We start from the raw sequence: 27649 nt of genomic DNA on the forward strand, positions 1-27649 counted from the left end.
ACAAAATTAATCAGAATAGATGAAGTAAACTCATATCTAAATGCAAGATATATAAGTACGTCAGAAGCCATGTGGAGACTGAACGGATACGATCTTTATGAAGTCGCATACAATAATAAGATAGCAGTACATTTACCGAATTGTCAAATGGTATATTCAAGAGGGAAAAGAGGAAGAAGCAGCAAGCAAAGAAATCAATCGAAATACAACGCTAACAGCATGGTTCAAACTGAATCAAGCCGATGAAAATGCATTGTAAATGCGATACACAGATATTCCATATCATTATGTTTATGATAAGAAAGAAACAAAGTGGAAACGACGTATAAATAGGGGAGAGAAAATAATATCAAAATTATATACAGTAGGTATAAAAAGATACTAAAAGATTTTATCTAAGACTCTACTTCTGCATGTAACAGGAGCGAAAATTTTGAGGATATTAAAACTAAATGGAGTACGTTATGAAACTTATAAGAAAGCAGCGATAGCTAAAAAATTAGTAGAAACAGATGATCTATGGAAAAAAACAATAGAAGAGGCAATAGAAAAAAATGCCAGGAGAACTACGAGAATTATTTGCATACATATGCATCTACGGAAACATAACAAATGTACCAATAATATGGAATAAATACAAAGAAATATGATTGAAGACTTGTTAAGAAAAATAGTGAGAATCCTGAAAATATGGCTTTAAACCATATTCAAGAAATTTTAAAAAATAATGGAAGTAGCTGTAAAGAATATCAATTGCCAATTCCGAAACCGATAAATAAATATGAAACAGAATGTAATGTGGAAGAAGAAAGAAAAAACGCGGTGAATATTTAATAACAACATTAAATGAGGGAACAAAAAAAACGTATACAATAAAGTCATGAAAGAAATTATCCGACAGAATTTTAAACTCATTAACACCTTCAGGAATGTCAGTACATAAACTAAAAATAAAGAACAATGCAACAATAATTTTAATAAGAAAATTTAAATACAAAAAAGGATTATGCAATGGAACTAGATTAATAGTAACAGATTTAAAAAAAAATACAATTTATGGAGAAATTCTAACAGGACCAGCAAAAGGACAAAATGTCATCATTCCAAGAATAGATTTAGTGAAAAGTGATTGGGAATTACCATTTAAATTTAAAAGAAGACAGTTTCCAATAAGAATAGCTTTTGCAATGACAATAAATAAGTCACAAGGACAGACTTTAGAAAAAGTCGGAATATATTTAACAAATCCAGTATTTGCACATGGTCAACTTTATGTAGCATTTTCAAGAGCAACAAAAAAAGAAAATGTAAAGATAAAAAAAGAAAAAGGAAAACTTATTGAAAAAAAAAAAGTTATACAAAAAATGTAATATACAGAGAGATATTATAAATTAAACTATTAAAAAAACATAGAAAAAGAAAAAAGAAAAAAGGAAGAAAATGAAAACAAAAAAAAAAGAAAAATAGATGTAAAGAAAAAAAAATTAAAGAGAAAAGAAAGAAATAAGTGAGAAAGAGCAAAGAGATTATTATTAAAAAAAGAAAAGAAAAGGAGGGGGTTTTAGTGGGTAGTCCAAGGTGGAGGGTCGCAATTGAATCTTGAAAAAAAAAAAACACCCGCGAAAAAAAGATGCCTTGGGAGTCCCACACAACCCGGAAAAAAAGTAAACGTAACGGGTGTGCGTAAAGGATTTCCCCTACCCCCCCCCCCCCAAAAAAAGGAAGAGCTTTTGAGCCCGCGCAAAGCATTGCATTTAGATGGATTTGGCTTTTAATGCTCTTTAATTTTTATCCTTACAAAAATTTTCAAAATTTTGAAAAAAGGGGTGGGGTGGGATAAATTAAAAAAATTGAAATTTTTTGAAAATCTAAATATACTATTGTAAATATACTATTATAAAGAGTATAAAATACCATAAAACTTTTATATAAATCATTTTTTCATAAACCTTATATTTTCAAAGATATTCGCCAAAAACGAAAAAACGCGTTATTTTCGAGGGATGTGTCTTCAACACCTAAACATCGAGATACGCCGCTAAAAAAAAATATAGGCCTTAATATTTTTTTCATATTCTACAACATATCTTAAAGCTCATTAAAATTCGGTGAGGGACAGTTCTGTCCGTTCCCTTGTAAAAACGCGACAATCCTGTATATGTTTTTTATTGGCTGTGAAACAATATGGTGGAACCAATCAACTGTCCTCAATCATATTCCCATTTTAAATATTATTAGCGCGCGGTAGGATATGGAAAGGGCAAAGATACAAAGAAAAGTAAATTGTAACATTACAAGATAGTTTATTATTTAACAATAGAATGCATTGCCATAGTCTTACTGTTATATATTGCTTTTTTAAACACTGGTTGTTTTTTGCACAAAATTCTAGTTCGAAATCGAATAAAATATTTTATTATTTTATCAAATAAGCTATGACCAATTTTGTAATGAGTCATATCGGACATGAGTCATTTTCTGAGTGAAAAATTTAATTAAATTTACAGTTTATATTATTTAAATAAGGAATACATCTTTGAAAAATACTTCCATTTCATAAAAATAATTAAATGTTTTATGTTTTATGTTTTAAATGTTTTTTTTTGTTTTATGGCCTTACTTATTTGTGAGTTAAAACTTATTATGACTTCAAACGTTCAATCACAATCACAATTACAATCAGTATATACATCGTCGCCATTTTGTTTCAGAATTCAGGATTGTCGTGTTTCTTAGTAAAGGGTCTCTAATTAAAACTAAATAAAAAAAAAATTCGATCATATGATCCCCGCACGCTCCAAAACATGCTTAAAATGCATATCCTCCTTTGAAAGAAAACTTCCAAAATTGTGTGTTAACACTTAAATTTGAATATTTTTTGTACGAAAAATTAGAGTAAGTATAATAACTAACTTACTTCTACATCGTCGTAAAATTCTTCTTTTTTTTCGTCATCGACACGAAATGCATTTTGATTTGATTCCGGCTCAGTGGTCGTAGCGTCAATTCGCAAAGATGTAATGACATCGTCGTATGTCTCTTGAAAAACTAGTACATCGTGCGCGCGGAACTTGCTCACCACGTTCTCGTTAGATGCACAAATGTCGTCATACTCGACAGTTTGAACAGTTTTCGAAAGCTTCCTGCTGCTGCCTCTCGTCAGGCTGCTTTTTTTTCGACAATATCATATTTTGATAACGCGTTCGTTCCTCAAATCTTCGATTCTATGATAAATATTATTATCGTCCTCGTCGTCACCCTCAACAGTCGCTCTGTAAGAGAGTACTTCCACGAGAGGGCTATCAGGAGGTAAAGAGGGGAGCCTCCGTGGTATTCGAGCTGGTAGCGGAGGCGCTCTTTCATCTGTATTTTTATGCTCAACTTGGCTTGATTTGTCATCACTCGATTTGGCTTTAGTCGTTGACTTATCGATGACAGGTGATTTTTCTGCACCCCAATACCCTCGACATGTTGCATCGTCTTGTGATGATCCGTTAGCGAGGATTCGACAATAGACCGCTTCTTCTCTCTTTCCTTTTTGTTACGACATCCCACTTCGCAAATCTTTGCTATCCATTGATCCATGTCCTTCGGTGTCCTCGCGATAAACTGTAATGTTTCACGTCCAGGACTGTACATCTCAAAGGCCGAATCGCTCTTTTGTCGATCACGAGGAATCATATTCGGTGCTGGACGAGCCATGTAACCCTGAATTGGATAGATTGCGTACGGTCGATTGTGCCGTTCGCTTCGATAGATGAGCAGATACGATCCAATCAATGCGGTCCAGCAAGCACGACTTTCCGATAGAAACAATTTTTTTCCTTCTCTCCTGAAGAGCGGGCCACATTTATAACATTGCTTTTAATTTGCATCGCTGATAGATTCTTGTAAATTCCAATGAGCATTTGGCTCTCGTCCCGATCGTCATTTTTTTCCCGGAATATATATTCGCTGATGCACTCGCGATCTGTCTTTCGTTCTCAAAGGTTTCGTAGTAATCCTGATGACCGGACATGCGATCAGAATGGGTCTGGATATGTTTTTTGAGATTCTTCTACACACATTCCTATGTATTCCTCCGAATCGGTTCCGTTCCTTGTCCATAATAAGCTTTTTGAACCAGGTTTCATGTCTAAATAAGGTTCCGATATTCCAGCCATCATTGTCGTTGTGACGTTCAGAATGCTTTTCGAGCGTATCAACAGTTTTTCTCGTAAATTCTCGAGTGTAAGTGGAAGGTGCGCCTCGCGAAGGCATTCCAGAAATGTTATCATTTCTGTTAACAGAATTTCGCGTATAGAGTGTGTATCGAAATGATACGTTGCGTTTACTCGTGAAAAAAGGCAAAATAACTAGAAAATTGTAAATCTATAAAGTTACAACATCTTCTACGTACCTTGCAATACATCATTAATGTTGATGTCGATTTCCATATTATTGTCTTGTACACGTGTCTGCACTCGTACGTTTGTTTTTAAAAAACAATTGCAGCAATTCAAATAAATCTGAAATTTTCGAAATTGTTGAAAGAATTCGTAGCAGTAATAATCCCAGCAAACACAAAGTTACATGTAACGTGCCTGTTAGTTATAATTTCTCACTCAACAATGTAATTGTAATATAACACACGTGTTATATTACAATTACATTGTTGAGTGGGAAATTATAACTAACAGGCACGTTACATGTAACTTCGTGTTTGCTGGGATGTTTAGCGCAAGTGTGAAAGCATCTTTATATTTTAGTTCTTACAGGATGTAAAGCGAGATATAGAGTCGTAGATAAAACTTTATCAAGCGTTGAAATTTTCATATGTACCAATTCATATAAGCAATACATCCCATATCTGTCTTTTTCAAGAATTTAACACGCGCTATAACAAAATTGCATTTGCTGTAATTAAAATAAATATTCCCAGCACTACAGTTTTTAGTTACAGCGCAGAAACGTTGCAATATAACATTACATGAACATACAATTGTGATATTTCAATATAATATTGTAAAAACATTACATGAACATACAATTGTGATATTTCATAAAAAATGTTCTAGCGAATATTCTAGAAATGTTCAAAACAAACATGTTTTATAGTCACTATTTAAAATATTTTTTATTGATATATAATATGTTCAGACACTTTCCTACATGAAATAAGCCGCATTCGGGATAGTAACAACTAGGCGTATCACATCAAACTATTTGTGTATCATGACTGTTAGTCTAAAAAGATATTATTTCTAAATTGTGTGTTTATATGTAGGAAGGCATTATTGACCAACTCCATAGCGGAAAACTTTCTTTGTTTTAGACAAAAATTGCTTAATTTGAAGAAGGATACATGAAAAAAATGTAAACTTGATCTTGGGTCAAAGTCAGGACAAAATCACTTTGAATGTTTTAAATAGAATCCCCTATTTTTTATTGCATATTCTTATAGTTCTTTTCAAAAACATAATAATACTTGCTTCTCTCTCTCCCTCTTTTAGTTAAAAATTTTCTGAGATTTTTTAAAGTATCATATTTCAAAAGTAAAACCCTAAATTGTCAAATAAAATTATAAAAAATTTAAAAAATTATACATTTTTTAGTAAAAAAGTTTCTTTTTCGTTTTTTCAATAATTTTTTTTAATACTTTAATATGAAAATTGATTATTTAAATTATAATAATTTTCTTTAATGCATTGCATTATAGATATAATTTGTACATTAAAGAAAATTATAAAATAATAAGAATTTTTTATTGTCGATAGGATGCATATTTTTGGTGCGGTAAGCGTTCAAAGTCGTTGGGAGTCAAAATACCCTATGTGATTATTACTGATTGTATTTTTCAGAGGTGATTACTAAAAGTTAAACTTATACATATCTACATTTATTCATGCGCACACACGTCGGCGTAAGTAAATTAATGTAAAAAAAACTTATTCTTAAAAATTAGATTTTATACATTATTGGAGTTTGCAAAATTGTAATATATATTAATACTATTAATTGATTTCTTTTCGTTATTCTACATAAAAAATATAAAGGTAGAATCATCAAAAAAGGAATATTTTAGAGAGATAACTTATGAAATAATAAAGCACTGCATTATAGTATAAAACATTATTATAAATATGTCTTAAGATTATTGTGAAATTAGTATGTTATTGCAATGCTACACTGAAAAAAAGAAACTAGATTCAAATAAATATTTCTTTGAATAGTGCTAAGAACATATTTTATAGAAAATCAATAATATTTATTTAAAACAAGTACTAGTTTTCTATAATTTAGGAAATATTACTTGTTTGAAATAAATATTATTGATTTTCTATAAAATATATTCTTAGCACTATTCAAAAAATATTTATTTGTATCTAGCAATTTTTTTTTTCAGTGTACTCAAGGTGGACATTTTAATGTTACTGTAAAGTCGCAACAATATTGCAGTAACATTTCAAAATGTATATTATTTATTACATTATAATATTTATGTAATGTTTCTGCAATCTCTCTGTGCTGTATGGGTTTTGTTCGCGATTGTCAATAGTTGACAAATACAAGTCAAATATAGTAATACGCGAATACAATATAAACATAAACGTGAAATGAAAATAGATATTTTACACTGAAAATAGAGAAAATATCGTGATATCATCGATATCGTAATCACATTTTTAAATAAAATGCAGAAATTGGAGTAATGCACGGCATTACTCCAATTCGCGTTATCATTATCTATTCGGGTAAGGAATTTCTCGAGCGCTTTGCCCAATAATGCGGCTGCGGTTTGTCGTTTCGTCCGTTAAGCTTATTAACTCAAAACGATCGACCATTTGTCCCTCTTAAACTGCTCGTTCTTTCTGCGTTCGCAAATTCTTAATTAGACACCACCCTTTCAATCCGTCCGCCGTTTCTCGCGGCTTTTGCTCGAGAAAGATATCGTCTCTTATTTAATTCAATTAAAAAACTTTAATAAAGTCTTAAACTCTTGTAATACTAACGTAATACTAACGAATTCATGTGAAATTAATTTTTTTGATAGGTGGCAGCTGGAAATAAAACTATAATAATTATGTTATATACTAGAAAAGATTTAGAAACAATAAAAATATAGTATTTGCTACTAATACACGACGCGCGCGCGCGTACACACACACACACACAAAGATTCAAACTGATTACTATTAGTATGGATTATGTGATCCAGAGAGATCCACGTCGAATCGCGTTCTTGCGCAGTTGTGAAAGAAACGTTGGTGGGTAAAGATGCGTTAAATGATTCTCGAATTCGTCTGTGTATCGTGGTAAGCAAATGACTGTTGTCTTGTTAAAATTCAATTAGCGCGACGTGACATGTGTGAGCGACGTAAGGCGACTCCCGCAGAGACCCATTGCTCGGCACAGTCTCGCCTCCGCGTTGGCTCCGCCGCGCTTCTCCTACGTCTCTTTTACCATCTGACTCATTCGTCGAGCCTGCGTCTATCTCTCATTGTCATTCTGCCGTTCAAGCACTTGGTCTCTTGCTCTCCCCGTTTTAATTGATTGTTTCTCCGTTAACAAAAGAAATAAGTTAATTCTATCCTTCCACCCTCTTTATATCGTAATCTGCTAAATGAAATCTCAAAATTCTATGAAAAACTTATTGTACTTTTGTGCTGCGTTGCATGCAAGTAGATTGATAAAAAGACTTATTTAATTAAGAATAATTCTTATGTTTATTATATAAAATTAATCTATCATTAATAATGATTGAAGGGTATCCTATCCATAGGTGCAAATTTGCATCAGCACTTTTTTAAAACTATAAAACTATTTCAAGAACTAATTCTATGATGTAAAGCCATCTACGTAAAAAAGTAAGCATTCTATACTATATATTCCATGTCTAAAAATTCTCAGCCAAGCCTTCGAGCAGATCACTATTGAATTTTGAAATCGATACGAATTTGCACCTGTGTGCAATTAATGTAATTTTTTCAAACATGGTATAAAAATGTTAGTTTTCTTTCACAAAATTTTTTAAAGGTATACTTGAAACATATCCATGGTTAGGTAAGTTAATATATTTTTTTAACTAAATATTAAATTAAAGTTAATGGATTATAAAATTAATTCATTTAAGTTAAAATTTACATAAATAAAATACTAATTCAGTTAAAGTTACGTTAAGATTAATTTAACTTAAATTAAAATAAAAATTAATTTTGAAAAGATCCGACCAAAATAATTAATAAACAGATCAATAAACGATTCAATTTTTTGATAAACCAGGAAAATGTAGATACTACGAATAATAATTTGTTTAGTAAAGAGACAGACATAAGTAAAGTAATAGCATTGCCATATGTCAAAAATTTAGCGAAGATGTGAGACGTATGCTTAACAAATTTATAGATGTACGTACGGTATATTGTACCTAAAACATTCAATAGCGTGATAAAAAGGGGAAAGGATAAAGTAAACAATTGTAAGAAGACCGAACTTGATTTGTCTACAAAACTAATTGTTACGACTGTGATTCGGTCTACATTGGACAGACAAAACGACATTTAGAGAATAGAATTAAAGAACACCAGCGCAACATAAAAAGCTCGTCTGTCAGCCACAATGTAGTCACTAATCATCGATTAACAATGAATCATGAATTTGACTGGTTAAAACCTAACATTTTGTATAAAGAAAAACATAAAGGAAGAGAGAATTCACCGAAATGTTTTACATAAAAAAATTCAACAATAATATTAATCTTCAAAAAGACACGGGGAATCTCAATGCAGTGTATGATAGAATTATACCCTGTTGAAAAGATAAGATGGAAATCTAGATGGTTTGTACGGAATTCATACAAAACTATCTAAAATCCATGGGAATCCACATACATGTGAATAACCATCTGAATTTCCATCTCATCTTTTCAACGGAGTAAGAATAGTGTAGTTACTTCTGATTAGTTATTTTTAACTGTTTCTCGAACTAATGTTGTTAAACTTGATATCTTCACTTTCGACGATCCTCTCTTTCCAATGACAAAATTGTGGAGTACAGACCCGTCTAACACGTATCTCATTACATCACTCAACGTACTTTTGTGAAAGCATAATGGATTAATTTTTGTAATGCATTTAACTTGATTTATACAAGTAGGTAATAATATTATTTAAAATTTTGTTTAAAAATTTCGATCGTAGTTTTTTGAATTCTTTTGGTATTTTTGTGTCTTTTGTAGATACACTTGATAAAGACCAGAAAACGTCTGGCCGAAACGTCAAAAGTGTAACATTTAAAGTAAAAATAAAATTGGCAGTATTGTTACTAACTTAGAGTCTAGACACTAAGTTTTTTTTTTTAAGATGGAACAATTTACAGAATGGCAAGTAAATAAAATTTACAGAATAACACCACTATTAATCAATATTATTATCTTTTACTTTTTACAATCATTTTGATATTTTTTATCTTTTACATCTTTTAACAAAAAATAGACCGTTGTGAAATTTGAAGAAAACGATTTCAGATTAACCGGAAGAGTCGTATGTACAGAGTATTGCAGCAACATATAGGTCAGTATGACGGGTTGCCTATGCGTGCAGGTGCGCACGGTAATCTACAATTGCGTAAGCTTTGACGCATTATGATGTCATTTTGACTTCATCATGACTTCATGTTCTGCTTTCCAAGGAACACACTAAAGTCAACAAAAAGTCAAAATGACTTTATTTTGATTCGAAATAGTCATGCATTTTTTGTATGACCAAAAATTGACTCCAGTATCTGCTACTTAATGACGAAAAGATGACTTCCCAGATAGCACAACGAATTCGAAAAGAATTCTTTTTGAACACCCAAATTTTGAAATGAAGTCTTTTTCTAACCCATTTCTGCACCAAAAGAATTCTTAAGAGTTCAAAAAAAGTTCTTTTGTATGTCACAAATTCTGAGCCCCTTTTGTAATGCATATAAAGTTCATTTTATGTTCTATAAGAATTCGCATTGAAATTAAAATTATTTTTTAATAGTATTCTAATAAAACTTTATCGAGATACTTTTTTGAATTTATTATGATTTTTTTATAGTACAAAAAGGAATTGCTTTTTGGTGTAAAAAAAAATAATAAAGGATTTTTGAAATTTTAAGAAATGTTAATTTAAAAATATACTGCTACAAAAATAGAGAATTTAGTATATTATTATTATAAATGAGAAACTCTCTTATTGTTACTATACATGTATAAATTATGTATAAAATTTTCGCATATTTTATTGTAGTATATTATTGAATTAACATTTCCTGATTTTATATAAAAATATATAATGTACTTTTTTACAATTTTTTTTAGAAATTTTTTATTAAACGCATTATTATATATTTATTATAATAAAAAAAATATTTATTTAGTTATATATCAAATTTATGACAAATAATATATATATATATATATATATATATACATATACTATATATATAATAGCATAAAGTATTTATATACTATTTAGATAATAATAGTATTTTTGACAAATAACAAAGAGATATATATTTTTATGTTCTTTTTAATAAAATCAAAAAATGTGTTATAAAAATTTTTATGCGTTGTCAAAAGCAAAAAAAAAAGACACTTATATTTATTATACCTTTCTATAATGTTACGGCTCTTTATAAGAATTTTAATATTGACTAAATTATATAAATTGATAATAAATTTGTATGTGGTATTCTTTTTAAACTAATTTCGAATCAATTATGTGAATTCATAACTAATTTGAATATTGAATTCTTTTTTAACTCATTTTGACTAAATTATGTAAATTTATAACAAATTTAAATATGGTACTCTTCTTGAACTCATTTCGAACAGATTATGTAAATTCTTAAAGAATAAAAAAAGGTGAATTCTATTTGAACTTAAAAGGATCATCTGTGCTATCTGAGTTTGCTCCGTGACGAAAAGATGACTAATCTCTAATTTTAATATACATATAAACGTATCAGCTTATATAGAAATTATACTTATGGTACATTATGCATATGTAATAATTAATTTTGCAATAGAACTATTTTTAGAGCAATACACTAAATTAAACAATACACTAAAATTATGAAAACTATAATACTAATTGTATATACACTGTTAAAAATTTCCGTTGTAAAATCACAATAAAAGTGTTGGAAGCTTTTATCCAACTAAAATGTGCTGTAAATTTAAAGTACAGCTATGTTGTGTTACCACAAGATGTTATTTGTAATTTCACAACATAACTGTACTTTAAATTTACAGCACATTTTAGTTGGATAAAAGCTTCCAACACTTTTATTGTGATTTTACAATAGAAATTTTTAACAATGTATGCATGCATAGGCATGTCTGTCAATTTAATTAATTATTTCTTATTAGTATTATTGTTAGGTAATGATAAATACGTAGAATATTATTATAATTCACACAAGCAGTATATAATTTAAATAGAAAAATTATTTTAATTAGAAATGTAAATATTATGCGTAATGAAAATTAACTTGTATTAAATATATGTAATATTAAATATTATATATGTATATAATATTACATATTATAGAACTACATTTAATAGTTTAAATTAATTTGTATAAATTATTAATTTTTTAAAAATAAATTTAAAAATATTTAACTTTAATTTAATTTTTAATTAAATGAACAAAGTAAAATAGCACACACATACAAAATATATAAAATGATATATTAGTTAAGTTTAATTTTAATGAAGCAACATTAAAGTAAAAGTATTATAAAGTAAATATATTTGCCGTTTTTATTAATATTACTATTTTTTCTAACAAAACATTTTTTAGAATTATGGTGCTACTATATTTAGAATAGAAAATACTATATTAGAATAGAAAAAAATTCGAATATTATAATAAATGATTAGACATTGTTTTCATATTATAACAGTACTTATTGTTTCATCCCAGTTGAAAGTTACAAGTACGTAATTGCATTAACGATTATGCATTTATGATGTTATGTTAATAGAATCATATAATTTTTTAACCGCTGGGTCGTAGGTCGATCGCTTTGACTTCGATTTTGTCGTCCCCGTTGGATTAACACTGAAGAAAATTCTATAACAATTAATACATGCAATATTAATTAAAATAATGAATATTTATACAGGATCTTAAAAAAATCATTTAGTATTTATATGTACCGTATTAATGTTAAATGATTTTTTAAACCCTATATAAAACATTTGTTTGAATTGCTTAATTTAATAATAAAATGTATCTAATAAGTTCAGGGTATAATGTATAGTTATGAAAATTTAATAACTTATTAATAACGACAACGATAATAACATTTATGACAAAAATTATAAAAATATTACTACACCTTTGTATAAACTCCAGAGATTTAGATGTACTTCTGCAATAACATAAGCTGAAGATGTAATACATCAGGAATGTTAATTCAAATCCCTGTAAAATAGACTTTGTCTTACAACAAATTTTGCCCTCTACTATAACTGCACAGCTTGTATTTTCATCAAACAGCGATGCTCCTGTAATATAATATATAAATAAAATAATATTAATAAAACCAAATACAATTTAGAACGATCTGAGCATGGATATACATAAATATTATTGAAAAAATTGAAATTGAAACTAATTTTTACTGTGTGCGTATGTGCATGTATATATGTGTATAAATAAGTGTACATATTTACACATACAAATACACATATAAAATCAAATTGCTATTTAGCCGGAGTCGTATGAAATGCGTGTCGGAATTATTCACGCATCTCCGACTGAACAGTGTAATTTTGAATTTCAACAACAAGAAAAAAACAACAACAATATTAATAATAATAGTAATAATAATATATACACCTTCTATAATTAATAGAGGAGTTGAAGTATCCGCAAATGATTCGAGTCTTTCTTCCGTCAATGTATCCTAAAAAGTATATATTAATTTACTATACATTAATTACATGAAATAAAATATAAAATACAGATATATATCCACTTCTTACGATTATCTCGACTTATGAATTTTTGGACTTACATACAAGCGGCATGCTATAGACTAAAAATAAACAACTAGATTATAACAAATCTGATTAACGAAGCATTTAACCAGTAATCCAAATGAAATATTAATTTTATAATGCTAATTATTATATTAAAAGTTTTATTTTTAAGAAAACATAATCTTGTTTTTTAATCACTTGTTGAAGTTAATTTGTGTTTAAGCTAAATATTAATTTTATAATAGCAAACATTAAGAATTATATTTAAAAAAATTAATTATTTGCTAAACAGATCTGTAATCGTTTTTAGTAATAAAATAATTATTTTGAATAAAAAATGTGTTATTCGTATAAAATATAAATGTTATTTAACTTATAAATAAATTCGATTTACGAATGAAGTTTCGGAACGTAACTCTGTCGTAAGTATTAGAGGCATATCTGTACGTACATTCTAAGTGCTGAATTTCAAACAAGTTAGTAAATTTAATTTAAATTAAAGAAGTAAATCAATATGTGTACATAATTGGTAATATAATGATTAATGATTATTTTAAAAAATTATGAAATATTTTCTTTTTAGATCATATTTTTTCAAGTAATATTTAATAAATGCACTCACATTAATGACTCTGAACATCATGTCTGGATTTTCTTGGAAATAATGTAAAATTAACGGAAAAATCGCCAAAATCAATGGAGTTTCTGACGCTAAATCGTTAGCCGCTGTTGCAGATTCAGTTAATACATTTTTAAGTACTCGAAGTTGCGTTTTTCTGTTTGTTGACTTTTTCAGTTTATGCTTAATAGTAAACTCTTCAATAAATACATGAAGTTTCTTATATATTTTTCCCACATTTTGATTCCATATGGTGTTGACTTTTTTGCCTAATAGTATAGAAGCATGCTGAATTAAATATTTTGGCTCCATTAAAAGCGGCCATGTTTCCAGACAGGAGTAAATTGTTCCTTTTCTATGATTAAATTCGATTCTCTGCAATGGATAAGTTTGTTGAAGCATCTCTTTAATGCGAATATTACGATTTGATTTAATTGATTCTTCCTTAAGCTAATTTTGTTTCACACGCTGACTATCCATTGTTTCATCAAATGGTAATGAAGGCTCATATGCTACACAGCCGTACTCATCGGTCTCACAAATTTGTAACTTCTTATCTTTTTTTTCTACCGTTGAACCAGAAGAATCGGCTGATTCCTGCATTTTTGCTGCCAATTTTATGCGTCGATTGTAATGTATTTTGGTGTATAATTGACAAAATAGTGACTCTGATCCATCTCCTAGAACTGCACCATCAATTTCATCCAAGAATGATTGTGGGTATTTGCGTACTATTCGCTGCGCTATTTTTCGAGATGTACTTCTAGATTCAGTTTTTAACTGATGAACTTGATATTCCGCAAGAATTGAAATCATAGCACGTCTATGAGCAGGCAATGGTGTTTTTCCATTTTCGCATGCTTCTATTAGCTGCTTCGGAAATTTGTACCATGGTATCGGTTCTGTTTCGTACAAATCTGTACTAATACTGTTGACACTTATTGGTATCGGATTGGAGTATTGTATGGCAGATGCTCCTTCAGAAGTACTATAATAGGAACATTCTCTTTTGTACTTGTAGGATCCACTTCTTTTAAATCTACCATTGATAAAACATCCTTTGACTGACTGACGTTTGACTTGTCATTAGATATTGATAAATTTGTATCATCTGCAAATGTAAGTTATTATTAAGTAAATTATACAACCAAATAAATTTAAAAGAATTATACTTTAATCGATATAGTAATTTGCAACAACAAAATTATTATTTACCTTACCTAAAATAATAGGTATAATTTTTATATCAGATTGATCTTGTATTGAGTTTGAATCTAATACTGTGAGTAGCATTTCATTTTCCGGATTATTTAACTCAGTATCAGTACAAAGTCCGTCATTTTGGCCACATAAAATTTGTTTTTCGATAAGCGTTACTGTAACCGGTGTAGGGGAGCTATCTGACAGAGCTATTAAAACTTTATCATCATGTATTTCAGTTTTATCTTGTAATACAACCTATAAGATTCGAAAAACCAGCATAACCAATATAAGTTTCAAGTGTATTTGTATATTTTACCGAATATTTACCGTATATTCCACGTTTGGAAGTCCTAAATGCTGTATGCTTGTATTAATTAAATCTTTGAGATTATCGCAAACTACTAAAGTTTTTCTTGAAAATTCTTGTCCTATGACTTTAAATATGGGCATTTTGCTGAAAATGCAATTAAAATACAGAGTATTTAAATTAAATTAATACTTAGTTAAATAAATCTAGAAGTCACTATTTTGAAATAATACAATTAACATACTAATGTTGCTTGATGTTTCCAGTATTATAAAGCATTTTCGTTTATAAATTTAAATACGCTCATTAACCAAGACATGCTTCAATTTAATGCCTTTTATAGTGTCTAATGTATAAATATGAAGAGGAACATGGTTTAACGTGTTAATATTTAAGCATTCGTATGTTTTATTTTCAGTGGCAAACATCAATTCGTAAAAGCGTAATATAGGATTAAAGGTTGTAATGAAACGTTCTACAACAATGTTAATATTTATTTCTTCTGAATCAGTCAATATAAGACATATTTTTCCAATCTGAACGCCATATTGGTAATTTTTCTGACGAATAACCACAGCATTTCCAATTTTGTATAGAGTACCTTTAAATATTATTTTATCACATTCAAAAATATCAAATTTAATATTAGCACATCGTATTGCATTTCTTATTGCATCTGAATACAGCTCTTCGTTGAAAATAGTGGGTTCATGCACATCAACTAAATTTCGCATATCAGAACCAGACCGTAAAAGACACTGTAATCTCTCGTGTTTTATACTTAAAGATTGTGTAACATTAATAAAATTTTTTATATTTCGAATTACTCTTTTGAAATACGTATGCTTACTTTCAAACCTTAATGTCCACACTTTAATTAAAGGACCAAATTGATCAATAAGATAAGGATAATGGCTTAAATAATGATGTTTAGGGCGTAAATTTTTCATAAATAATTCTGTTCGAAAATCTAAATATTCATTAATGATTACTTGTAAATAAGGCAGAAAGGATTTATGAATAACAGGCGCGCATACAATTTCCATGATTTCAGTTAAAAGTAAAAGGCTATGCCAAATTGGATCATTGCTATTTTTAACGTCATTGTACACCATGAGTGGCATAAATCTCAAGAGTGTTCGGATTTCCCAAGCTCCACCAACGATTCTATCACAATTTGGTTGTATTTTCACTGGCTTATTTCTAGAGTCTTCAGGTGATAAAAAAAACTTTTCAATTTTGCAATTTAATCGTTCATATGTAAACCACTTTTTTCGTACTAATTCTTGCACAATGAGAGCCAAATCATAAGCAACAACTCCTTCCATTAAATCGTGACCTAAACATGGAGGTAAACCAGGCTTGCAAACATGAAAGCTTTGCAATTGATTGAAAACAGAATCAAATTTAATGCCATAATTGTTTGATTATTTATCAACATTGTACTTACAGCTGATTTATAAGATACCTCAGTACGTAATTCAAAAGATTTACGTTCATATGATTTGCTTTTATTAGACGTATTTTCAATGCTATTGTTGCATTTCTTTTTACTTGTAAAAAAATCATGCTTTATAATACAATAACGACAAAAGTAAATTGCAAAACTGAAATTTTCCATAAAACCACCAAGAACGTGACTACCCAGATTGTCACCAGCTATCAAAACTAGACCTCCTTTTCTTATATTATTTGGAGTAATCTCAATTCCAAACGTTTCTAATATTTGTAAATCTTTAACTATCGGACCATACACTTTATTATGATCAAATAATTTTTCTTTTACTAAAGCCACTAATTGAATTGAATTAATATGTGTCCTTATATAATCGGGAAGATTACCAAGGCTCATATATACTCCTAAAATTTTATGCTTCGTTCTTGCTGATCCGATAGGATTTACTATCTCAAAACCGTCTTGATATAATATAATTTTAATTGCTTTAGGATTTTTTGCGAAAAATTCATTTTTTTTAAACATTTTACCATCAATAAAATCTTGAAAAATATCTGTACTACTTGGTAATGGTAAGTCTAAAAATGCTTCTATACATTTATCTGCATACATTGCCTTTATAGTTTTTAAAATTGGAACGTAGTAGAAAAAGCTTTCTTTACCTTCAGCATCTGTATCTAGTTTCATTTTTTTTGGCGCTACATATGTATTTTTATGCATGTAATAATTAGTTCTTTTAAACTTATTATTCAAAAGTTTATTGTTCTTTAGAAACAGATCGTTTAAAGTTAAATCTTTACATATTCTATTTATGTTACTCTCCGATATTTTCTCTTGTTTTAAACATTGACGAACATTGTCCAATATATTTTGCCACCCATGATTATACATATTCTCTATATCAGCTGCAAGATGATCAATTGTAGATACAGGAACGAGATACTGGCTTTCAAGCTTTAAGTAAAACTGAGCAATATACGTGTTCCGTAGAACAGATTTAGAAAATTCCAGAACAAGCGAGAAGTTCCCGTAGCATGAAGTGGGGATGTTAGACAAGATGATGCAACTTGTGACCGCCCACGGTGTAAAACAACGAATGACCGTGAATCTATGACCGCCTACCTTACAAGGTAGGGGTAGCGGGTTACGTAGGGTCAGCGAAAAGGATACTCACTTCTGTGCGAGATCTCGTCTAGTACGGTCACGTATTTAGTCTAAAGTCAGTGCGATTATTCGTGTAATTGTTTTAGTATATACTTTTATATAACCTTCGAACGTTTATCATAAGACAATTCACCAACTGTCAGGGTTATCCCGCAGTTGCAGTGTAGCGAGTCTGACTCGCGTACCGGGGCCCCGCGTACCCGCGTATAATACGAATTATAATACGAACGTTATAACGATACGAGTAGTCGAAGCATTACTAACTTGTATAATCACTGAGGGGTTTTTATGCCGTAAGGCTTTTCCCCTACGAGCAATAAAGGTTTGTCCCTGAGCTCAATCAAACGTTTCATTTATTCAACCTCCCACCAAAAAATCGAAATAGCGGAACTTATCCTTACCGGAAGGTTTCGACGATACAGTTTTTGGTGCCTCCTGTGAGGTCTGAATTTACACTCCGCGAGTGTTGTGCATTAAGAAAAATCGACGCAGCGGAGAGCCGTCGATCAACCGAAATTTCGACGCAGCGGAGAGCCGTCGAGCAACGAAAAGATCGACGCGGCGGAGAGCCGTCGATCGACCAGCAGCCACCTCAGTCGTCTCCAGTGCCACACCGCCCAGCTCCACGCCGACAACGAGGATCTACTGCATCCAATATAAGTATCCGCCAATATATTATCACACTAACATACGTAAAACACCACATTTAAACGGTAAATTCATCAATTTGCGTGCCGTTACATTCTCCCACCTACATATGCTGAATCGGATTTCATTAAGTATTAATCTCGAAATCGTGCCGAGAAATAGTGATAAATAACATGCCATTTTTCACCTAATTCGCGGGAAGGAAAGTTTTCACGAAGGGTGCCTTGCAACGAGAGGAGGGAAATAGGAAGCAGGTAGAAACACGTTCGAAACGCGACGTCACCAATTGTCGCGACGGAAATTTCCGCACATTGAGGGAGAGTCAAACTTGTTTTCTTAGGCTCGATACCTTGCATTGTCTATCCACTCGATTACCGTGCAGATCCGAATTGGCATTTCTTTTCTTTTTCGGAGAAAATAAGAATACGATCGACGTACCCTCTGAGACATCTGGTCGTCATAAATTATCTTCCCGGCGACAGTCTGCCTCAACAAAAAAAAGGGTCAGACAGACACTCGACGATTTGCCCGGTCGCCCCTTTGTCACGCGCTTTCCCCTTATAAAAATAAGGAGGAATTTTTGCGGTGTTACCTTTCTCTCTCTTCTTGCGGGCTATTGTTGCATTTCGAGTGAATTCCGATCAAGTTATTAACACGACGCCTGTTCAACATGAATCGCGTAAAACAAATAAATCAGAGTCGAACCGCGCTGAAGATCCAATTGACCACTATCGAAAATTTGATCGCGGAAGATAGAGTTAGTAAAGTCAATTTAAGACTGCGGCTGAAGCGTGCTACGGACCTCTTTCACGCTTATGAGGAGGCCCATAATGAGCTCGAATTATTGAAACCGGACGAATACTCGAATGAATTAATAGAAATTCAAAATCGATATTACGCGATTGCAACGCATTGCGAGGAGGAAGCGCCGGCGGCAACATCGGCGGTAAACTTAAACGCGACTTCGATTCCGGTCGACAATAACACGCGTAGACTTAAGTTACCAGTCGCGGAGCTACCTAAATTCGACGGCAGTCTGGAAAAATGGTTAACATTCAAAAACACTTTTAACACAATGATCGACGCACGCGAAGATATTACCGATTTGCAAAAATTTATATATTTGAGAGATTCGTTACAAGACGAGGCACTGAAGAAAATCTCGATTTTCAGCGTGAGCGAAAAAGGTTACCGGGACGCATGGAATTTGCTCGACAAATCATATAACAAAAAACGAATTTTGAGAGCGAGACATCTCGATGCCATTCTCGCGTTGATGCCGAGTGCGCGCAAGGACGACTCGCGTCGGCCGTCGGATACGGCGTCATCGAGCGAGACCACCGCTAAAGAATTAATGAAATTAGTAGACGATATGCGACAACATATGAATATGCTCGAGTCATTAGACGTAACTCTTGATCCATATCTTCCGGTTCGCATAATGGAACGCGCATTACCGTCCAGTATTGTCACGGAATGGGAAAGAACCCTCAATTTCGAAGATTCACCCAAATTTGATCAAATATGCGAGTTCATAACGGGAGAAGCGTTTCGAATGGCCGCGCGAGAAACGAGCCCATCCTCATCAAATGTCGAACCGAACAATAAAAGATCGCATTCCAAGAAAGAACCGGCTGCGGTTAAGATACGCAAAAACGATTCCGGCGCGCGCGCTTTTGTCACCAACGCGTCCACCAAATGTCCGGCGTGCAAAAAGGACGATCACCCGTTGTATCGATGTTCCGAATTCACAAGGTTATCAATTCAGCGTAGGTGGGATTTGATAAGGCGCAGCAACATTTGCAGAAATTGTTTACGCAAACATCCCGGCGACTGCCAACGAGTAAACTGCAAATTCTGCAAAAAACCACATAATTCATTGTTACATAACCACGCATATAAGTCAAACACGAGGTCTTCCGAAACAACGCCGTCGGAATCTCGAACGCTAGCAACTGCGGCTAAGTCGGAATGACTAAGGTCAATGACCTCGAACGCGATCACTTGCAACCCCCTCTCTCAATTAATGATGAGCGCTGTCGTTCGCGTTAAGGGGACTCGTGGTCATTTCATTCGATGTCGCGCATTATTAGACACGTGCGCGACGGCCCACTTTGTAACGGAGAGCCTCGTTCGGACCCTGCGACTCCCTATACGACCGTGCGCCATTTCGATCGGGGCAATTAATGATTTAAATACAGTTTCGAGCGGGTCGGTCGAAATTTCATTCCGTTCGTGGCATAACGAATTTAGTAAGACACTTTCTTTTTTGGTAGTACCGAAAATCGCCGACAACATACCGAGCAGTACGTTTCCGCGCAAAGTAATCCATATACCCACAAATATTAAATTAGCCGACCCGCAGTTTCACCTACCACGACCAGTAGATATGATAATAGGATCCGGGGCTACCTTATCATTATTATCAATAGGGCAGATTAATCTGTCGCGCGACAATGGTGATTTATTATTACAAAAGACTCAACTCGGATGGGTCGTCGTCGGTGGACTAACATCGAACGACGGAAGAATCGTAGCCTCATGTCAGCTAACGAAATTGCATGAACAAATCGCAAAATTCTGGTTAATCGAGGATACGACATCGGAGCGACCGAAAATTTCAGACGCGTCGGAATGTGAACAACATTTCATACAGAATACGACACGCGACGAGTCCGGCAGATACGTTGTGCGATTACCATTCCGTCATAAAGAGTACGATTTCGGAAATTCACGCTCAATCGCATTGCGTCGCTTCCACGGGTTACAAAAACGACTAGAAGCCAATCCGATACTCAAGCAGGAATATACGCGAGTATTAGACGAATATGTTAGTCTCGGACATATGTCTTTAATTCCGAATGACTCTGGAAACGGATATTACCTTCCCCACCACGCGGTCGTGAAAACGACGAGCGCCACGACGAAGGTGAGAGTAGTTTTCGACGCGTCAGCCAAAACGGATAGGGGCGCATCTCTAAATAGCTTTTTAATGGTCGGTCCTACAGTACAAGATAAACTATTTGAACATTTGTCGCGGTTTCGTACGCATCGATACGTAATAACAGCCGACATTGAAAAAATGTATCGGCAAATTTGGATACATCCGGACGATCGACAATATCAGAAAATTTTCTGGATACACAACAACAAAATTACCACCTTCCAACTCAACACGGTCACGTTCGGAATATCCTCCGCTCCATTCCTCGCTATCCGGTCAATTCAACAACTCGCGATCGATGAAAGAGAGACATTTCCAGTCGCCGCGGAAATCTTACGCCGAGATCTATACGTAGACGATCTGTTAACGGGGGCCAACGACTTAGAAATGCTCAAACGAATACGCGACGAAATTATATCGATATTGAGGCGCGGCGGTTTCAATATACGTCAGTGGGCATCGAACCACCCACAAGCGCTGGAAGGCTTGAACGAACGAACAATAGACGTAGAATTTCTTACGAAGGAAGATCCGATCCTAAAAACTCTCGGAATTTCGTGGAACGCGCGCCGCGACGAATTTTTATACAACGTCAAGCACATTAAACCTATCTCGCGGGTGTCTAAGCGGCATATACTATCGGAAATCGCTAAAATATTCGATCCGTTAGGGCTGCTCGGGCCCATCATTCTCGCGTCAAAAATGTTAATGCAGGAATGTTGGAAGGCGCAAATCTCGTGGGATGAATCTGTACCCACCGTTTTGCATTCGTCATGGCTGTCATTTACAGAACAGCTAAATATGATCGACGGACTAACTATTCCGCGTCAATTAATAATTAATAATCCCAAAAACGTGCAGGTACACGGTTTTTGCGACGCTAGCAAGATAGGATACGGCGCCTGCTTATACGTACGGTCCTGCGACGAACAGGGCAACACCCTCGTGCGGTTATGGTGCTCTAAGACACGCGTGGCCCCCCTTAAAGAAACAACAATTCCGCGACTTGAATTGTGCGGGGCCTTAACACTCGCAAGATTGTTTAAGGAAGTGTCGAATTCATGGAATTCGTGCCCGAACAAAATTACTTTTTGGTGCGATTCTATGATTGTACTTCATTGGCTAAAGAAGGCCCCCGCGACACTTAAGGTATTTGAAGCGAATCGAGTGGGGGAAATTCAAAAGATAACAGACGGTCTCGAGTGGCGGCATATAAAATCCGAACATAATCCGGCGGACGCGTTGTCGCGAAGTCAGTTCCCGCGGGAGTTCTTAAAAAATGAATCGTGGTTCGACGGCCCCGCGTGGCTAAGCCGGCCCGAAGAGAATTGGCCAGAGTCAATTGAAATCCCCATTAAAGATCTGCCCGGGTTAAAAAAGGCCGTTTGTCTACTATCCTCAAAACTCGAAACAAGATACATATACGACGGATTTTCCTCCTATACGCGATTAACTCGCGCCATTGCGTATTGCTTACGAATGTTACCGTCAAACCGAAATAAAGGCGCGCTTACGATACAAGAGGTATGCGAGGCGGAGGTCCGAATACTAAAACTGATACAGAATGAACAATTCGCGAATGAGATTACTAGAATTTCAAATTCACAAGACGTAAAGGGCTCAAAATTAGCATCGTTAAGTCCAATACTAGATCAATCAGGTTTACTTCGCGTGGGTGGCAGGCTGCGAAATGCCGCCATTCCCATTTCGCAAAAACACCCGATATTATTACCGTCACATCATCACGTAACTGATCTAATTATTAAAAACGTTCACGAAAAAAATTATCACGCCGGCATCCAAACGACACTTTATGCAGTACGTTATCGCTTTTGGTTATTAGACGGAAAGAATCAGATACGAAAGATAGTGAGACAATGCGTACGCTGCATTAGATTCCGCGCGTCACCTGTTGAGTATAAAATGGCCGACTTACCAAAATCAAGATTGAACGAATCGATCGCATTTAATCATACGGGACTCGATTTCTTCGGACCAATGTTCGTAAAGGAGAAAAAGCAACGGAACAGAGGCCGAGTCAAAGTATACGGATGCGTTTTCATTTGTATGTCATCAAAAGCCGTTCATATCGAGATCGTTAGCGACCTGTCCACGGAAGCATTTCTAGCGGCATTAAAACGGTTCATGGGACGTAGAGCCATCCCAGCACACATATATTCGGACAATGGCACAAATTTCATAGGTGCTAATAATCAATTACGCGAATGGTACGCCCTATATGAATCAGCCGAATTTAAGACTCAAATAAACGAATTTGCGACTACAAACAAAATTTCTTGGCACTTTAACCCTCCCCTCTCTCCCCATTTCGGGGGCATTTGGGAGGCTGCAGTCAAGTCATTTAAGCATCACTTCAAACGAGTGATAGGAGACCGCTTATTCACATATGAAGAACTCAATACGCTAGCCATTGAAATCGAAGCCATACTGAACTCACGGCCTTTGTGCCCTATATCTACCGACCCTAATGACCCCCTGGCTTTAACGCCTGCACACCTTTTAGTGGGGCGACCGCTCACGATGCTACCTGAAAATAATTACTTATATGTTCCAGAGAATCGCCTTACTTCCTGGCGACTGATATCCAAGGCCCGACAAGACTTTTGGCGCAAATGGCACGTCGAATATCTGACGGAATTACAACGACGACAAAAATGGACCAAGTCCAATACCGAACTGAAACGTGACTCGATTGTCATAATTATCGACAAAAATTTACCGTGCATGCGGTGGCAGCTTGGGCGGATTGTGGAGCTACATCCTGGAGACGACGGGCTGGTCAGAGTAGCCAGCGTCAAGACTTCTCAAGGAATCTTCAAGCGAAACACGAAATTATTGTGCCCTTTAACAACCGATTCGTAGTTTAAGCGAACTTGTCCATTGTTTTTTCTTACGACAGTTATGTAATAATCGCATTCGGATAAGCGCCAACCCGAAGGACGTATACAGTGACGTATCGACATTATATTATGTAATAATACATCATTTTTCATATGTTGATCGCTACCTCTCAACGGGGGGAGGATGTTCCGTAGAACAGATTTAGAAAATTCCAGAACAAGCGAGAAGTTCCCGTAGCATGAAGTGGGGATGTTAGACAAGATGATGCAACTTGTGACCGCCCACGGTGTAAAACAACGAATGACCGTGAATCTATGACCGCCTACCTTACAAGGTAGGGGTAGCGGGTTACGTAGGGTCAGCGAAAAGGATACTCACTTCTGTGCGAGATCTCGTCTAGTACGGTCACGTATTTAGTCTAAAGTCAGTGCGATTATTCGTGTAATTGTTTTAGTATATACTTTTATATAACCTTCGAACGTTTATCATAAGACAATTCACCAACTGTCAGGGTTATCCCGCAGTTGCAGTGTAGCGAGTCTGACTCGCGTACCGGGGCCCCGCGTACCCGCGTATAATACGAATTATAATACGAACGTTATAACGATACGAGTAGTCGAAGCATTACTAACTTGTATAATCACTGAGGGGTTTTTATGCCGTAAGGCTTTTCCCCTACGAGCAATAAAGGTTTGTCCCTGAGCTCAATCAAACGTTTCATTTATTCAACCTCCCACCAAAAAATCGAAATAGCGGAACTTATCCTTACCGGAAGGTTTCGACGATACAATACGTTAAAAATAGTTCGTCTTTATTTTCATTATTATTAATAGAAACAGCAGGAGCCTCATCGGTTGATAATGCATTTATTTCAACTGGCAAATTTTCATATTCATTATTAATATTATCGTTTTCTGTATATGTTAAACACAGATTCCGGTGATATTTACTTAAATGTCCAGTGAAGGACTGGACATTCTCATATGCCTTATTACAATTACTGTACGGACAATTTACACGTACATCATTTCTGATGTGCTCTTTAAGATGTTTTAAAAATTCAGAATAATTTTGAAATACTTTCTTACACACAAGCACAGTGCAAATTAATTGAGCATTTTGGTTAACGAGACGTACTTTTGACGAAATGCTTTCAGTTTTGATAGAAACACGATGTGTGCGAATCATATGCATTCGTAAATTGTTTTCTTTTTTAAAAAATTTACGGCAGTTGTTGTATCCACAATGAAATTGATCAGATACACTTTTGTGGAATTGTTGATGTTGAAGATTATCACCCCAAGAATTGGATGTATATGTACAAAAATGACAGTGATACATTCTAAAAATCTGAAATTATATTAGAATGATAATTAAAGCTGAACATATGTATAAATGGCGGTAGTATAAAATTTTTATTTCTAGAAGGCCCTTATAATAATTGCTAAGAGTTCAAGGATCTTCTAAAAATCATAATTTATTTTAACTTTTTATAATTAAAAAAATCTGTTTTTACTCCGCTAAGAAAAAGTAAAAGAAACTGTATTTCTTATAATTTTTGCGAGAAATCTGATGGTGTTAGTTAAAATTGCGTCATATGATGAGAACACATAGAAAATTGGGGAAAATCTGGAAAAACGCGTGGTGTCGTAATTATTCGCGAGACAGGATGCTACGCTACATGTATCGATACCACATATTATATATCTTATACACATATATCATATAAAAATGTTATATTAGTAGCGAAAATATAAGGCGACAAAGAAAATTCTCGAGCGTCTGCACGGCGCCCGCGCCGGCCGGGGGCCGGGGGTCCGTTGAGTGGGGGAAACCGTCTCGAACGTTTCTTCGTGCAAGCACACGACTGTTGCATCTAATATTTTCGCTGACTTACCTGAATCAGTTAATCCTCTTATCCTAAAGCACAAAAATGCACAGAAGCAGTCAATCCTCTTATCTTGAAGCACAGAAATATATAGAAGCACAGATGACCGGGCAATCACCACGCAGCACCACACGAATAGTATGAGAAGATACAATGGCGGCGGGCCGCGACAGAAAGCTCGTCTAGTCGGCCAAGCCGGCCCGGGACCCGGGACCTCGCGATATGCGCAAATCGCTAATGCGCATCCGCGTCGCGCCAATTTTGTAAACTTACAGAAAATTTCTATTGTAATTTCACAAATATTGTGAAATCGCAGTAAAACGTCACATGATTTGTAAATTTACAACACATTTTATTGTAAGGGTATTGTAAATTCACAAATATTTCTAACAGTGTAGGGTGTCTGGTATTTTTTTATGGGATTTTTATGAGCAGGTAGAGCGCATGAAACTGAACAGGAAAGTCTTTACCGTTTTTCTATTTTCGCAATAGTTAACAAGTTAGTGACTTGTAAAATTTTCTGTATTAGCCCGGCCTACCGGCAAATGCAAGCGCGCTGAGCGCCCGGCCGCGGCGGGCCACTCTTCCCTAGCGCTTGAACCTTGAGATTGCTAGGTGCGCGGGGGGAGTCGTTACAACAAGCAACAATTGGCTTGTTCTTTTTCGCTGCACTGCTGTGCACTGCTGCACTGGTGCAACAGATTAAAGTAAGACAAAAATATTTTTTCTCACTCTAACTTATTGCACCAGTGTAGCAGTGCAGCGAAAAAGAACAGTCCAATTAACTACACACAAGCGACGCGTAACGCTAAATTCTCCCTTTGAATTATGATAGTTCCTTACCTTTTTTAATGAAAATAAAATTTTCTAACGACAAAAAATATGTGTGTACGTGTACATACATGTGTACAAAAAATGTCAGATCTAATGCTTAAAGAAGTGATTACTAAATTTATTTTTTAATAAATACAATTACTTTTAATAAAAAACATTTTTTCATGATAGTCTGAAACGTCGTAAACTGTCATTATAAATTTTAAAAGAAGCTGTTATCATATGCTCGAAACAAATTTATGCTTCTTCAAAAACATTAGAAAATTTTATCGGTTAAAATGGAAATGACAAGCAAATAAAATGTTTGTTTTCAACTTTATATTCTTAATTAAAAATTAAATAACTAGGATATTTATATTTTTAATAAAATTAATCCTTGTGATAGATTTATAATACACGGAAAAACTTTATGGTAAAAATTACTATGGTAAATAGTAAACGCGGGCCAGGAGGAATTATGAAAATTTTTATTATGTTTTTCATCAAATTACGACAATATTTACACTACTTATATGATATAATTCTCTGAAATTTCTTCTTACAGTTCGTGGTTACTATCATATATACATAATTACGTCACGAAAAAGACAAAGCAACAGACACGTACAGTAAAAAGTTCATGTATAGAGGGGAATATAAAAAATAATAATCTCTTAAAGAAAAAAACTGTTTGTTTCGTCACCCAAACCAGGCAATTACAAAGAAAAGATGTATGTATCGCGG

The 27649-nt window shown here is 33.8% G+C and overlaps 2 protein-coding genes and 1 pseudogene across 3 annotated transcripts; 1 reads left to right on the forward strand and 2 right to left on the reverse strand.

Annotated features, from left to right (window-relative positions):
- Window positions 1-2658: 2658 nt before the first annotated feature.
- LOC118648169 lies at window positions 2659-8088 on the reverse strand (annotated as a pseudogene).
- Window positions 8089-11900: 3812 nt separating this feature from the next.
- On the reverse strand, window positions 11901-16474 carry LOC118648168. Of its 2 annotated transcripts, XM_036294473.1 has the most exons (7): window positions 15375-16474; window positions 15151-15277; window positions 14841-15078; window positions 13624-14731; window positions 12859-12925; window positions 12356-12524; window positions 11901-12087 (listed from the first exon to the last, which is right to left on the reverse strand). In XM_036294473.1, the coding sequence occupies exons 1-4, from the start codon at window positions 15407-15409 to the stop codon at window positions 14559-14561; spliced, it is 573 nt and encodes a 190-aa protein (XP_036150366.1). In that variant the 5' UTR covers window positions 15410-16474; the 3' UTR covers window positions 11901-12087; window positions 12356-12524; window positions 12859-12925; window positions 13624-14558. The 2 variants fall into 2 exon arrangements, with proteins under 2 accessions (XP_036150366.1, XP_036150365.1); XM_036294472.1 differs by lacking the exons at window positions 14841-15078; window positions 15151-15277; window positions 15375-16474 and having other exon boundaries at window positions 13624-14521.
- Window positions 16475-19068: 2594 nt separating this feature from the next.
- LOC118648170 lies at window positions 19069-24225 on the forward strand. The gene is made up of 2 exons (XM_036294475.1): window positions 19069-20167; window positions 20675-24225. The coding sequence occupies exons 1-2, from the start codon at window positions 19069-19071 to the stop codon at window positions 24223-24225; spliced, it is 4650 nt and encodes a 1549-aa protein (XP_036150368.1).
- The last annotated feature ends 3424 nt before the right edge of the window (window positions 24226-27649 follow it).

This window comes from Monomorium pharaonis, unplaced genomic scaffold (genome assembly GCF_013373865.1).
Source record: "Monomorium pharaonis isolate MP-MQ-018 unplaced genomic scaffold, ASM1337386v2 scaffold_26, whole genome shotgun sequence".
Taxonomy (NCBI): domain Eukaryota; kingdom Metazoa; phylum Arthropoda; class Insecta; order Hymenoptera; family Formicidae; genus Monomorium; species Monomorium pharaonis.